At 51.2% G+C, this 13,924-nt stretch overlaps 1 protein-coding gene across 1 annotated transcript in view; it reads right to left on the bottom strand.

The window, feature by feature from the left end:
• CD247 (CD247 molecule) overlaps nt 1-9,632 on the bottom strand; it is a 60,371-nt gene extending 50,739 nt beyond the window's left edge. Inside the window, exon 1 of the mRNA XM_039881539.1 lies at nt 9,398-9,632. Coding sequence (XP_039737473.1) covers nt 9,398-9,455 — 58 coding nt within the window. The 5' untranslated portion in view covers nt 9,456-9,632. The remainder of the gene's footprint in view (nt 1-9,397) is intronic.
• Between the last annotated feature and the right edge of the window lie 4,292 nt (nt 9,633-13,924).

Raw genomic sequence — 13,924 nt, 5'->3', positions numbered from 1 at the left:
TTTGAAGGGACGTGGCAGGACACAGAGAGGAGGACGCAGCAACAGGACGCTGTCGGCTCTAGGTGACCACTCCGCGCTGGACTGGAGATGACCACCACCGTCTTTTTTTTTTTTTAATTGACATCACTCCAGGCTTGAATGCTGTTAGAATCTGTCCAGCCGCTAATTTAAGAAGGCCTAACCCGCCAAACCCTCTCCTCCCCCAGCACAGAGGAGCCATTTCACACTCTTCGAAATGGCTGATGGGGATTTTCTGAGGGACTTATGGTCTGAAGCCAAACCAGGAATTAGAGCAGCTTCACGTCTGAGACTTTGTGTTTAGAACCGTAGCTGGAGATGATGGTAGTAATGTGTGTGTGTGTGTGTGTGTGTGTGTGTGTGTGTGTGGTATTTTTCTCAAACCATCAAAATCAAGAAACTGCCATGAAAAGTAAAACGCTCCCGAAATCTTCTCTTTTGCCAGCACCCCACTCCCCCACCGTCCCCCCACCCCGCTTACGCCTCACTGGTCCTTTGATTACAGAGCTGGTGATTAGAACTTTATCCACAATCCATTTCCGGCTTCCAAGTAGCTCGCTCTCCAAGATGAGATTACAAAGCTTTGAAAGTTGGATGCACCCCCCACTTCACCCCGAAGAGCTATTCCTGACGAGGCGCTCTTGAAATAGAAGGAATTTGCTTTATAGCTCGTGGAATTGTGGACGGCAACGCTGAACAATACCCCATTTGCAATGGGCAGGTGGGAGCTGGCCAAGGTTTTGAAGGCTATTTCACAGGCCAGGTCAGCAGGGGGATGGATGGGTGAGCTGCGGTGGGTACAATTATTTGACTTCCCGAGCTGTGCTTTTGAAGCCTCGATACTTAATAGAAAGAAAAAGAATAATCCTCTTTGCCAACCTTTTGTGGCTCCATCTTCATTGTTCCCACCGAAATCCAAAGAAAACGGACAAGATTCATTTTGTCCCAAAAGCATTTGTGTATTTTATATAGGTCTGGGCTTTGAAGCGTTGATAGTGAAATGGGAGAAAAGACAAAGATTTTTCTCTAATCTGAGCAAATCAAAGGAGGGATTTCTGAAGCTCTGTAACCTGACTCAAAATAGTCCTGGGTGGCCTCGCCCGACATACACCTTCTTTGCTGCCAAACTCAGCATGGAAATTAGCACAGCTCGAAAACGATGAAAATTAGACCCGACCGTAAAGAAGCAAGCCTGCCAGCCAATGATGCTTTTTCCACAGAACCAGAGCCCGTGAGCTGCAGGGCCAGGGAAGTGGGTCAGGGCCTCGACTTTGGGTCCTCAAATCTCCAAGACGCCGCCCTGGTCAACAGGCCGGTGAGGCGGCCATCGGCCCCTCGTCTGTTTGACTCGGGGCGCATGAGGGGTGCTTGATTACATGGGCTCGGAGGCGAGTCACGGGGCTGCCCAGACGCTCTGAGCAGGAATCAGATATTAACGATAACTCTCCGTCGGACCTGAGTAGGCCGCGAGGCCCTAGCGGGTCACCGGGAGCCCCGCTCTTGGGTGACTTGACAAAAGCATCCGACGCATTTGACTATGGGAGTCAAAATTCACAGCATGGACACTGTGGGGAGACCTGGTTGGAATCTGGGGAGCTGGTAACATTTTCTGCTGACGGGTGAGTGTTCCCGAAACTATGTGCGAGCTGGGCTCCCAGCAAGAAAGGGCTCGCCCCAGGGGATGAAGCGTGTTGGGGTTTTAGCCCTGAATTCTGACAAGAATTTTCCACTTTCTTTTGTGACCTTCATTCTGAACGTCAGCAGTGGGTCTGGGAGGTCCCCACACATCTGGGCTTGAGTTTATGGGCTCAGCAGGATTTCCAGGAGGGGGTGGGGACAGCATCGGATTCTAAGTCGGGGGCCTGGGAGGAAGTAAGGTGCAAGAAGGAAGGACACTGGGCTCCCTTGGGGGGCAGGAGCGGAGATCTGAGGGGTGCTGGGCTGCACCCACCTGAGGAGCCTGTGCACCCTTGAAGATGCTCCCACGAGAATCTGTGCGCCCATGAAGATGCCCCCGCCCGTCAAGACCCTGGAGATCCTAGCCGACACAGACATTTTCTCGTCTTTCTGCCCGAAATCCCTGGAATGTGCTCGGTGACATCTCAGCCCCACCGTTCACCTCCCCAGACTGCCAGCTCTGCGTTCAAGCCACGTCTGCCCTCCCTTCTACGGATCTGTGCGGCTGCCACCAGCCTCCTCTTACTGCACACGCCACGCACACAAACCAGCGCCACGAAAACACACGCCTGTGGGTGCCAGACGCATCCGCCGCACCCAGACGGGCGCATCCAGGCACTAGGCAAAGGAGCGCAGGCACCACCAGAACACGCACTCAGAAGCACAGCACCACGCGCCCAGCCCGTGCGCGGGGGGCAGGGGGGGCGCCCCTACGGGAGCACGCGGCGAACACACTGACGCGCACGTCTGCCAGCCCTACCCTGAGCTGCAACCCGCAGGACAGGCCTGCGCGCAGGCGACTCCCTGGAGGGGTCACCTGGCTTGGGCGCCTCTGCCTGGGAGCAGGCTGCTCCGGCCAGCCTACCTCCCGTGGCCACAGGTGGCCGCCTGCCCCTCTGCCCCCCAGGCCGCCTTTCCTATTCTTTCCCCTCCTGTCCCCAGGGCCGCGCCCTCACAAGGGCACTTCTCTCCCAGAGGCAGCACGGTCTCTGTCGCATGGCGGCACGGGCGAGATGCGGGAACTCACAGTCCACAGCAACAGAGAGCAGTAGGGACTTGTTTAATCCTGGAGGGCGGTGTAGGTTTCCAGGCCGTCCGCCCCAGCCCCAAGGTTTGGCAAAGGCAGTGACCTACAGGCCAGTGCCCCTAGCGCCGTCGGCTAAAGCTCCTGACCAGCTGCGTTCCCCAAACCCCCTCCAGTCAGCTCTGGAGCGGCCACGCACGAGGCCCAGACATGTGCATGTCTGGCCCTCCAAGGCTCCGGGCGTTTGGCTCAGTATCAGATCTCTTATTTTGGTTTGCATTGAGTTTGCAGTCCCTGAGCTCAGCCCAGGTGGATCCAGGTGGATTCAGGGCTGAAATCCAACCTCAATAACTGAGAATCATTTATAGACGTTTGTCCTTCAAAGGCGATTCACTCCTCAAAGATTTCATGAGAAAAAAAAAACAAACCCCAGCACGGTGCCTGCATGGATTAGTGCGAATTCTTTCAGAAAACCTCACGCATACGCAACCTAATGTGTACGAAGACACATTCTTATCAAACAGATCGACTCCAGGCTATTATTTAGGATCAAAGCCTCTCGAATATCATGTAATTTAATTTTGATTTACACATTTGCTTTCCACCCATACGTAAGGAGTAATGGGTTGAATTGCAAACTGAGGCCCATCCCTCCCCAGAAAAGCTCCAAAACAGATGTATTTGTTTAAAGCAAAACAGAAAATATGAATTTTTACCAGATTTCAGGAAAACGTGGGTTCAAAACTATAATAATATGTCGGAGGAAAACATACTTCTATGTGAACAGCCAAATATTTCATACTCAGCAGAAACTTTTAAATTAAATAAGGATATTCAGCATCAAAATAATTGTTTCTCACTTTAAAAACTGAGAGGAAAATAGCAATAAGTGCCTACTAAGGGGAAAACCTTCAAAAGTCTGCTTCACGATTCAGTCATCAGTGTCCGGTTCTGCAGATCGACAAAGGCCTGGCAGAGAGTCTGCACAGAGCGCTCGAGAGTGTGTCCCCTGAATGACGGATTAGAGAGAGCGTGTTTGGGGCCACGTTCTACTCTCGGGCAAGTCATGGAACGTCTGAGCCTCGTTTTCTTCATTTATAAAAAGAGAACCCTGCGGCTTTTCTGCCATAGGATGGCGACAAGCATCAAGTCAGCGAAGGTGTCAGTAGCTCTTTGCAACTGGAAGAGAGTGACCGCTAGCGGCAGTCTGGACTGGGTGGGGATCCCGCCTGTCCCTGTTCTAGTGTTTTCCATTTATGTTTCTCCCCTTGAGCCTGAAAATTAGTTGCCGAGTAGCACAAATTATAACAGGCAAGCCAAGCGGAGAGTGGACGCTTTAGACATCTCCATCACTGCGATCTGGCTGCTTTAGACCACAATTCGCTTTCTCTCCAAGTCAGATCTCACCGGCAAAGTCTTCGCGTGTCCCCAGTAAGTCTGCGGCCGAGGCACAAGCATAAGGAACGAGCCAGAGGAGGTTGGACTTCATCCTTGGTTTCTTCCCAGCAGAGGCTCCCGCTAGAGAGTTAAAACTACTGTGACGAGGTCAAAATCCGGATTTTAAAAGTATCGGGAGCTGCGGGAAAGAATGAGGTTTGGGTGCCTTGCTCTGCGAACCTCACGACCAGTGGGGCGGGGGGCCAGGTCAGCAAACCTTCTCACAAGCCTGTACTGTCAAGACCATGCGCAAGTCACTCTGTAGCCGAGAGGGATGCTTCGCCCTCTCTGTTCTCATCTCTCAGACGACAAAACCAGAGCTCAGGGAGAGGAGCTGACACCGCACGCAGTTCAGCGACCGGGGAGGGAAAAGAAAGCGGGTGGTACGAACGTCTCCACTGCGTCGCATTGGGAAAGCGACGATCTTCCTCTGGCGCGGGCTGGGAAACTGAGGCACGCGTGCTAACGGCTGCCGCGCTTCATTGACGGTGCCTCCTCCCCACACTCCTCTGCCCGAGGCAGCCGACACCGCCATCTTACAGAGGAAGGTCCGAGGGTGGGCCACTCCCCGACGGTGACAGGCTGGGGAGGAAGCTGGGCCCGGACCCTGGCCCTTCCAGCTCCAAGGCCACCTCTGTCCCGCACCGTGCGGCCTGCCCCGGAGGACAAAGAAACGCCCGCAGAGGCTCACGGAGAGCTAGGGGGAAACTCTCCTTCCTGACGGGGTGGCTTTCCACAGAAGTCTAAAGTACCCTGAGGATGTCCTTTGAGTCCAAACTTTTCATCGTCAGTCCTGCAGAAACCAGCCCGAGGAAGTAATCCGAAAGACATTTTTAAAGCTACACACGTAAAGATTTGCTCACAGGATTAGCTATAATAACAAAAGTCAGAAACGGCCCATATGTCCCACGATAAAGAAATAGTGAAGAAATTATGACAAGTGACCTCTGGAAGGTTACATAGCAATTTAGAGCAATCACGATGGCTGGGCTGGAAAAAAGTCACAATATCGTGTGCGGGGGAGCACACGAAACCATTTTCATAACAGCAACTATTTAAAGATATGTATATACTTGTTAAAAATGCCGGAAAGAAATGTAAAGAAGTGAAAATGAAAAGTCATTGGGTTTGTTTGGTAAGATTATAGGTTTTAAAAAAATTTATAACTTCCTCCAATGATTGTTATGGTATCTTTGTTAAAACACCTCAAATTAAGAGAGGGTAAAAGTGATAGCTACATAAAATGTTTATTTAGTAACTTAGACCAGACTGAACTGAAATGGTTAGATTGCCCGCTTTCTTTTTCTCTCCATATTTTGAGGCATTTGGGCAAGTGGGTACAACTGCATCATGTGACTTACGCTAAAATCCACAAAGTCTTATTTTTCTCCTTGGTGTTTTTCATTAGCTTATGGGCTCATTGGTTAACAATCTCCAGTGGTGACGGCCTTCTCTATTTTCTGTTTTTCCCTATTTTTAAAGCCAAGTCAGAAAAATGAGCACCTTTATTTATTTTTGAGATACTAGTCGAATCCTATGAAATTACCATTTTCCGGAGGTCCGAAATAAATGAAAATCGGAAATTTCGTGTGCCCCAACCAGAAAATTTTTAGAACGGTAGGATTTCACCTTCAACCATCCTTGCAACTATATCGAATCATTCTGTTCATCAGACCGCTCTGTCCTTTCCACCATTTAATTTCTCTCTCTCCTTTTTTAAAGGACTTTGCTTAATATCGAGTTCTCTAGAGAAAAGGTCCAAAGGTCCAGTAAACCCGCCCCAGATAAACCATTGGCGTTAACTTAGTCGCATGGCGACGTCTGCACTCCCTTCATTCACCCAGCTGTTACCAGCCAGGAATGCTTGTCGCGTGTGGACCCTGCTCCAGGCACCGAGCTGGTGCCGGGACACGTTTGAGAGTGACTCCGGGGCGTCTTTTCCCTCGAGGGACACAGACGTGATTTTAGGCTGCAAGAAATGGCTCTGGACACGCAGTGACGCGACTGATCCTTTTGTCTCAACTAACAGGTCAAATGAGTGGTTTAATTCAACCAAATAGGCGGAATGTTTGCTCAAAATGATTAAATCTACCATTACTTCGGCATTACTAAAAGCCAGCCTTGGCCCAAGCAGAGGAGACATGTATTTTGAACCGGCCTTGCTGTTTACCTAATCAGTCAGCTGACCCACAGGTAAATGGGCTCAGGGGAACGTCCAATAAAAGTCAAATCTAACTTTTTAACGACACAGGCAAAATGAAAAGGATTTTAAACTGAACACAGCGGTGGTCATCCCCTTAACAGGAGCCCCCCAGGACTGTTTCTGGGGGGCGGGCGTTCCCGGCAGCAGATGCGGTCCCTAGGCCAGCATCTCAGAAGTGCCAGGGCATGGAGCTGGGGACTCGCCCACACGAGCAGAGCCAGGTGAAGCAGGCCGACGCAAACCGCTGGTGGCAATTCCCACGATGAAAAGCTTGTCCTGGCATAGCTTAAAAGCACCCCTCCACTCCAGCTCCACCCAGCTTCACGGAGACCCCGCTGCTCAGGGTGCCTGCCCTCAGACACCCTGCACGATGCGCCCCCAACACCACCACCGCTGTGAAATCTGGGTGGCTGCCCAGGCCGTTGCCAACCAGGGGCGCGGGGTCTCTGCCTTCCTCCCCCAAACGCCTTATGTATTTTTCAGGCATGTTTTCACTTTGGGGGATTATCTCTACAGAACGAATGTCTTAAAAAAATAAACACGGCGATCTCATCTGATCTCAGAAGCTAAGCAAGGTCGGACCTGGTTAGTACTTGGATGGGAGACTATCTAGGAGGACGAGGTGCTGTAGGCGTTAAAAAGAAAATTAAAAAAAATAAACACGGTAGCTGGAACTCTCATCCTAAGATCTGTCAGAGCTTTGCTCCTCGTGTACGACCAGGCCTACTGCCGGATGGAGCCCGCCATGTTCCTGGGCCGTAGGCTGTGCTCAGAGACCCAAGGAGAGAGAGCTGGGTCTCAACAGCTGGGGAAAAGGCCCAGGGCCGCACAATTCCAAACTCGAGTCCCGTCTCCTGCTCCTGGGCACGGAGGACAAGGAAATGGGCCGAGGTGATCACAGCGGGGACTCACGACTTGCCCTCACGGGCCGTCTTTCATGAGTCGCTTCTCGTTTTCACAGCTCTGCAGGGCTGGTTATCCTCACCCAGAGGCAACAGGGGCCCAGAGAGGTGAAGCAGCCGGCCTGAGGTTGCACAGCCGAGAAGGTGGCCGCGCTGTGACTGGCCCGACTCTGCCCTCCACATCCAGCTGCCTCCCTGAAGGCAGAGCCGCCCACGAGCCCGGGAGCCCACACTTCCCGGGGTCTGTGTCAGAGCTGCACCTCCTCGCTGGACAAAGGACAGAGGCCACACAGCCCTCCGCGTGAATCCTCGGCCACTGTGAGGCAGGGAGTCAGAGGCACCGGGGAGCTGAGGGTGGCACTGGGCACGCCATCTTAGTCTCTTCCAGCCTCAGACCTGGTGACGGTGGCCGCCCTGGCCGACTCCAGCCGGGGGACCTCAGACAGGCAGGCTAGGCCGTTGCTGGCGTGGACCCTAACGATCCGGGCCTTTCCAAGGAAATGCAGGTGGAAAAGTCTCAAGAAAGTGCTTGGGGAAGGGCGACCTCACCGAGCAGGAAGAGAGAGGACACTGCGCCCCTGTGACCCCCTTGACCCACCGGCAGGCTCCCCCGGGGTGTCGCAGAGGCACCTCTCAGGCCCTGGGTGTTCCCAGCCTCTGAGCCTCCCCTCCCCTCCCCGAGCAGGGCCGGGACACTTCTGAACGCTTTTGTCTGGGAGCCACGCCTAAAAGGAGCTGAAATTTCAGTCTCCACACCAGCGAGTAGAATTCACGAGAAGGTGAACTGAAGTCCCCGGCCCCCCGCTGCCCGGCGTGGAAGTGGGGCGCGGCCCCCACCCGGCTGCTGGGTGGGGCCTTGTGTGCTCGGCAGCCGGCAGCGCCCGAGCAGCTCTCTGTCTCGCCGCCAGCCCCGTGTCGCCCCTGCCTGGGCCCCTGTGGACCTGGGAGGAAACCCCACGTGGGCTGGTCTCCCCTGCCTGGCACTGTCCCCGAGCACTGACTTCACAGGCCGCTGTGGCATCGCGGGCCCCCTGGGCCCCTGCACGCAAGGATGGGCCGCCCTGGGCTGGCTCCGGCGTCCTCACCCCACAGCGCCGGTGACTCACGCCCAGCGAGGCCATCTGAGAAGACAGCTGTGACCTTACAGAAAACCCAGCAGCACTCGGTCCTGGAACCCCCACGGCCCTGGCAGGAACAGGGCGCCGCGGTGTCACCCCTCCCGTCCCTCCGGATTCCCACGCAGCTTGTCCCGTCTCCCGTAACTGCGTGATGCCGGTGGCCCACACGGCCCACCCTGTCCTCCCCTCGCCCCTTGTTATCTGGGCTAAAACATGGCGGGGGCGAACAGCTTCTAGGAAAGCCTCACCCCCGTGAACTGGAGCGAGGTGAAGAGCGAGTTCTCCCGATGATTGGTTGTCACTCATGGTGGCGACTCAACAAGTCACATCCTCTCCCTGTGCCCTGCGTTCTGCCGGCATCTCAGGCTTTTGGCCTGCTACAGAGCTGCCGGGGTGGGCCCCCGAGCCTTGTATGAGTGTGTCACAGGGCTCAGGGGTGGCCATGACAGAGCCGAGCCCAGCATGGACCCCGCAGAAGGCCGCCACCCTCCTTCATCAACCCCGCGTGGTCCCTGGCCCAGCGAGGTGTCTCAAGCCCAGCAGGGCCGCAGCCATCACCCTGCCTGACCGGCAAGCGAATTGTTCTTGGTTGGCAAAAGGAAAAGAAAGGGCCTGGTGACAGGGCCAGCGGGCGGGTGGGAGACGCAGGCACTAGGAAGATGTCGCCGCGCGAAACATTTTCCGACCACCCTGGCTTCTGTTAAGCGCCCCGTCCGCTGTCCACCCTGGGCCGGCCTCAGGGGCTCGTCTGCATCGTCCCCCCGGGTCTGCCCTCCTGGTCTCTCTCCCTCCTGAAGACCCACACTTGGGCAGGTGTGTTCACAAGCCTCCAAACCGCCACCCAACGCGCTGTGACATGGCCCACGCCGGACCCCTCCCCGCTCAGCCGCCCACCGATTTCGGAAGAACGGGATTCTGAGGGGACACCAGCTCCTCGCCACTCCTCCACTGCCCGCCGCCCCCGACACAGGCACCGGGAGGTTCTCGAAGCTCCTCGCGTGGACGAGTCCGGCCTTACCTGCAGCTGGGAGCCGAGCCTGCAGGAAGGCCGTGGCCACAAGCACCGTCCACTTCATCTCGCCCCTTCCTCCAGGACAGCGCCGGCTGGCAGGGGCTGCGGCCGCCGAGGCTGGGACAAGGAAGGGCAGGGAGTCTCTGCGGGCTTTGTTCTGTGCTGCCTCCTCAGGAAGTGGAGACCGTGGGCCTTTGAGAAGACAGGCACCAGCCCGCGGGGCCAAGCACCTCACACCCCCTTTCGATTCACAGGCAGGAAGCTCTGGGGGTTTGAGGGCTTGGGGTATGTGTGTGTGTGTGTGTGTGTGTGTGTGTGTGTGTGTGTGTGTGTGTGTCTCTACCTGCCTGAATGTAGCGTTTGCTCTCATTTGATCACTGTTTCATTTCTCTCTCTCGTTTTTCTCTAATTTGTGTCTAACTTTTATCTAATTCCTATCTTGATGGGTGAAGTCGGTCCCTAGACAAATACGGGTGCCCGAAGCATGAAAGAACACCGCCATTTTCCTAGACTCGGACGTTCATGGCGGTTGGTGAGACGGCGGAGCTCTGGTTCAGCCAGGCTAAATGCAGAGGCACAATCCCCAGGCCTCCGCACCATCTCTGCAGTCTACTTGCTGTGTGGCCCGGAGTAAGTCACTCGACATCTCTAGACTACAGAGTCTTTGTCTCTAAAACAAATTGCTGGAGTAGATCTGAGTTTGCAGATCTGAACTTGGCCTGAATTTGGACCATTGAATAGTTTGAAATACTATTTCGAATACTTTTCTTAGTCATTGACATTTAAACATAGGAGTAATTTATAATAATAAGTCAAGATAAGTACCTAGAAATAAACTGAAGGAAAAGTATAAGCTCTACGTGAAACAAATTTTTTAAACATTACTGAAGAATACAGGTAGGGCATGGGTAGATGAAAAGACATATCCTAGTCTTTGATAAAAAGTACGCCCTTAAGATCACAATTCTCCCTAAATTAATCAATCCATTCCACTAAAAATACCAACAAAAGTTTTAGAACAAGATAAGGTGATTCCAAAGTTTACATGAAAAAAATTTAATACTCAAAACTAAGACACCAAAAGCACAAACAATTAAAGAAAAATAGGTAAATTGGACTTCGTCCAAATTAAAAAATCTTTTGTATGTAAAAGACACCTACCAAGAAAGTGAAAAAGCAACCCATAGAATGGGAGGAAATATTTACAAATCATATACCAAAAAGGGGCTAGTATTTGGAATACATAAATAACTCCTTCAACTCGACAAGAAAAGAATACCCCAGTTAAAAATTGGCCAAAGATCTGAGTAGATATTTCTCCAAAGAGGATACACAACAGCCAAGAAGCACATAAGAAGCCACTCAACACCATTAGCCATCAGGGAAATGCAAACCAAAGCCACGGTGAACTATTTCACACGCGGCACGACAGCTAAAACAAGAAAGACAAACAAGGGTGGGTGAGGACGTGAAGAAACTGGAACCCTTGTACCTGGCCGGCAGGAAGGTGAACAGGTGAAGCCTCTGCGGAAAAGGACTTGATATTCCTCAAAAAGTTAAGCAGTTATCATGTGACCCAGCAATTCTACTCTTGGGCATGTAAGAGAATTAAAAACATATGCTCATATAAATCTCATATATAAGTGTTTATAGCAGCATTATTCATAACAGCCCCAAACTGCAAACCACCCAAATGTCCAACAACTGAGGAGCGAGCACGCAGATGCGTCTATTCAGATGGTGGGGTGCGATTCAGCCGTGAAAAGGGGACGAAGCATCGCAGCACGGGCGAGCCTCGGAAGCACTGCACCGAGTCAAAGAAGCAGACACAAAAGGCCACGTGTTCTTTCCCATTTACATGAAACGTCCAGAAGAGGCGAAGGCACAGGGACGGGAAGCAGACTCGTGGCTTCCACAGGGTGAGGAGGGGGACTCGCTAATAGATAGGAAGATTCTTTTGGGGATGATGTATATGTTCTAGGATCTGAGGGTACATGGCTCGCGACATGGTGAATACACTGAAGTGTACACCTCAAAACGGCTGATTTTATGTGAAGTGAGTTACATCTCCATATAAAAATAATGCTAGAACAGGCAAACCAACCAAAACATCCAGGAGAACTCTGTCAAAGAGCAAGGAGAGTGAAATAGCCCTGCCAGATCCCAAACGTCACGAAGCAGCGCAGCTGCCATGTAGTACGAATGGCACTGTGGACGCAAACGCACACGGTCGATGGGGTTTTGATAACGGCGCAAGGGAAATTTAACAGAAAAACGACAGTCTTTTCAACAAATGGTGCCGGACCAACTGGATATCCGTATGGAAAACAAAACAAAACATTGACCTTTATTTTATACCATACACAAACGTTAACTAAAATAGTTCACAGACCTAAATGTAAAACATCAAACTATGTAACTCCCCAAATAAAACATAGGAGAAAAATCCTTACGATATAATGTAAGCATAAACCGTAAGAGGAAAATAACTGATAAATGCGACTTCGTCGAAATTAAAAACTTTGTTCATTGCAAAACACCATTAAAAATGAAAAAGCAAGCCATAGACTAAAAGAAATTGCTCATGAACACATACATCAGGCAGAGGACTTATATCCAGAATATATGAAGAACTCTTTCAACTCAATAACAAGATGATTAACTCAGTATGAACATGGGCAAAATATTTGCAGAGAGAATTCCCAAAAGATGATAAATGAGTGGTCAGTAAGCACAAAAAAAAAATGTTTGATATCATTAATAATTAGAGAAATACAAATTAAAACATGAGACACCACTACACACCTACTCGGAGAGCTAGAATTCAACTGGCCACATCGAGTGTTGGTGAGAATATGGAGGGACTGGAACTTTCATACGCTGATGGTGGGAAAATAAAACACAACCATTTCGGAAAACAATTCAGCAGTTTCTTAAAAAGTTAAATATACATTTACCATATGATCCAGCCATTCCACTCCTAGGTACCTACTCGAGAGAAAAGGAAATAAATGTCTCTACAAAGACTTGTACAAAAATACTTGCGGTCGCTTTATTTGTAATAGTCAAAATCTGAAAATCACCTAAATATCCGCCAATAGACATATGGATAAACAAATGACGGTATCTCCATTCAATGAAATACGACTCGATAATAAAAAGGTATAAACCGCGAGTAACACGACAACATGATTGAACTTTGAAATCATCACACCAAGTGAAGGAAGCTGGGCAGGCAGAGTACATATTGAATGCTGCCATTTTTATAAAATTCCAGCACTGTGACAAAGAGCTTAGCTCCTTGACAACCAAGAGCAACTAAACATTATTCAATTACGACAAATACTTTTCGAGTGCCTACCCTGTGCCGCGCACAGTACCACATGCAGAAGCTATAACTAAGAGTAAGACGGACAAAGAATCTTCGCCCTCCCAGAATTTTCTGGCTGGTGCGAGCCCAAAAACAAGTGAGAAAAGTTAGAAAAACAAGTTAGCAAAGGACTCGAACAGAAAATTCATGGGAAAGGAAGTAATAGGTGGCTTTTAAATGAATGAAAAATTCTCAGCATCACTCAAGGGGAGATTAATCAAAATTAAAGCTGCAACGAATATACTTTTTACCTATCGTGTTGGTAACAACCCCTTCCCCGCGTTCCCTCCTCTCTTGCCTCCCAAAGACATTCTTCCAGAATTTTCTCTTCTCTCTCCTGCAGATCATTCCCTCCTTCTAAATTGGATCCTTCTTATCAGTACGCAAGTATGTCATTTCTCCCACCTTTAAAAAACTCTCAAAGATTGGAAACGCATTCGCACATTGGAGCTTACCATATCTCTTGCTGCTTTGGGAATCCAGCCTTCACACGAAGAAGCCTGGATTAGCCCGCTGGGGACGCAGGGCTCTGCTGACAGCCAGCACTAACTTCCAGATAACTGAGTAAGGCCATCAGAGACCATCCGGCCACAGCTGAGCAGCCGGAGAACTGCAGCCGCGTGAGTGACCCCAGGTGAGGCCAGGCAGAGGCTGCCTAGCTGAGCCCAGCCTATGGTGCCGACCCACCGAATCATGAACAACTAAAACAATGTCCTAAGTCAGTAAACTTGGGATGGTTGTTACACAGCAGTAGATAACAGAGACACTCACGATCCCCACATCCGTCTCAGGAAATGCTCTAACTGGCCCAGCTTGGGTCTCATGCTCACCTCTTGGATCAATCAGTATTTCCAGGTGGACAAGATGAGATTGGAGATGGGACAGCATGACTGACAGCCGTACCAGAATCGTTTATGATACAAGAAAGGATTCTGGGCACACATAAAACACAAGCTGTCCGCTGCCGCCAGCCTCGCCCTGGTGCGGGCGGTGGGATGAGGCCGAGACCTAGAACTAGACCTACAGTTTGCAGAGGAGGACACGGGGACGGGCGAGAGCTGAGAGAAGATCCAGGTGGAAAAGGATCAGCAGCAGCTGTGAGTTCCTCGTGGGAAAGTTCTGGCTCCTCCTCATGACTGGACCGCTAGTTCCAATTCATTCTG

Source organism: Pteropus medius, unplaced genomic scaffold (assembly GCF_902729225.1).
Source record: "Pteropus medius unplaced genomic scaffold, Ma_sr-lr_union100, whole genome shotgun sequence".
Taxonomy (NCBI): Eukaryota; Metazoa; Chordata; class Mammalia; order Chiroptera; family Pteropodidae; genus Pteropus; species Pteropus medius.
Note: the sequence above shows the minus strand (reverse complement) of the source record. Positions and strands in the feature narration are given on the sequence as shown.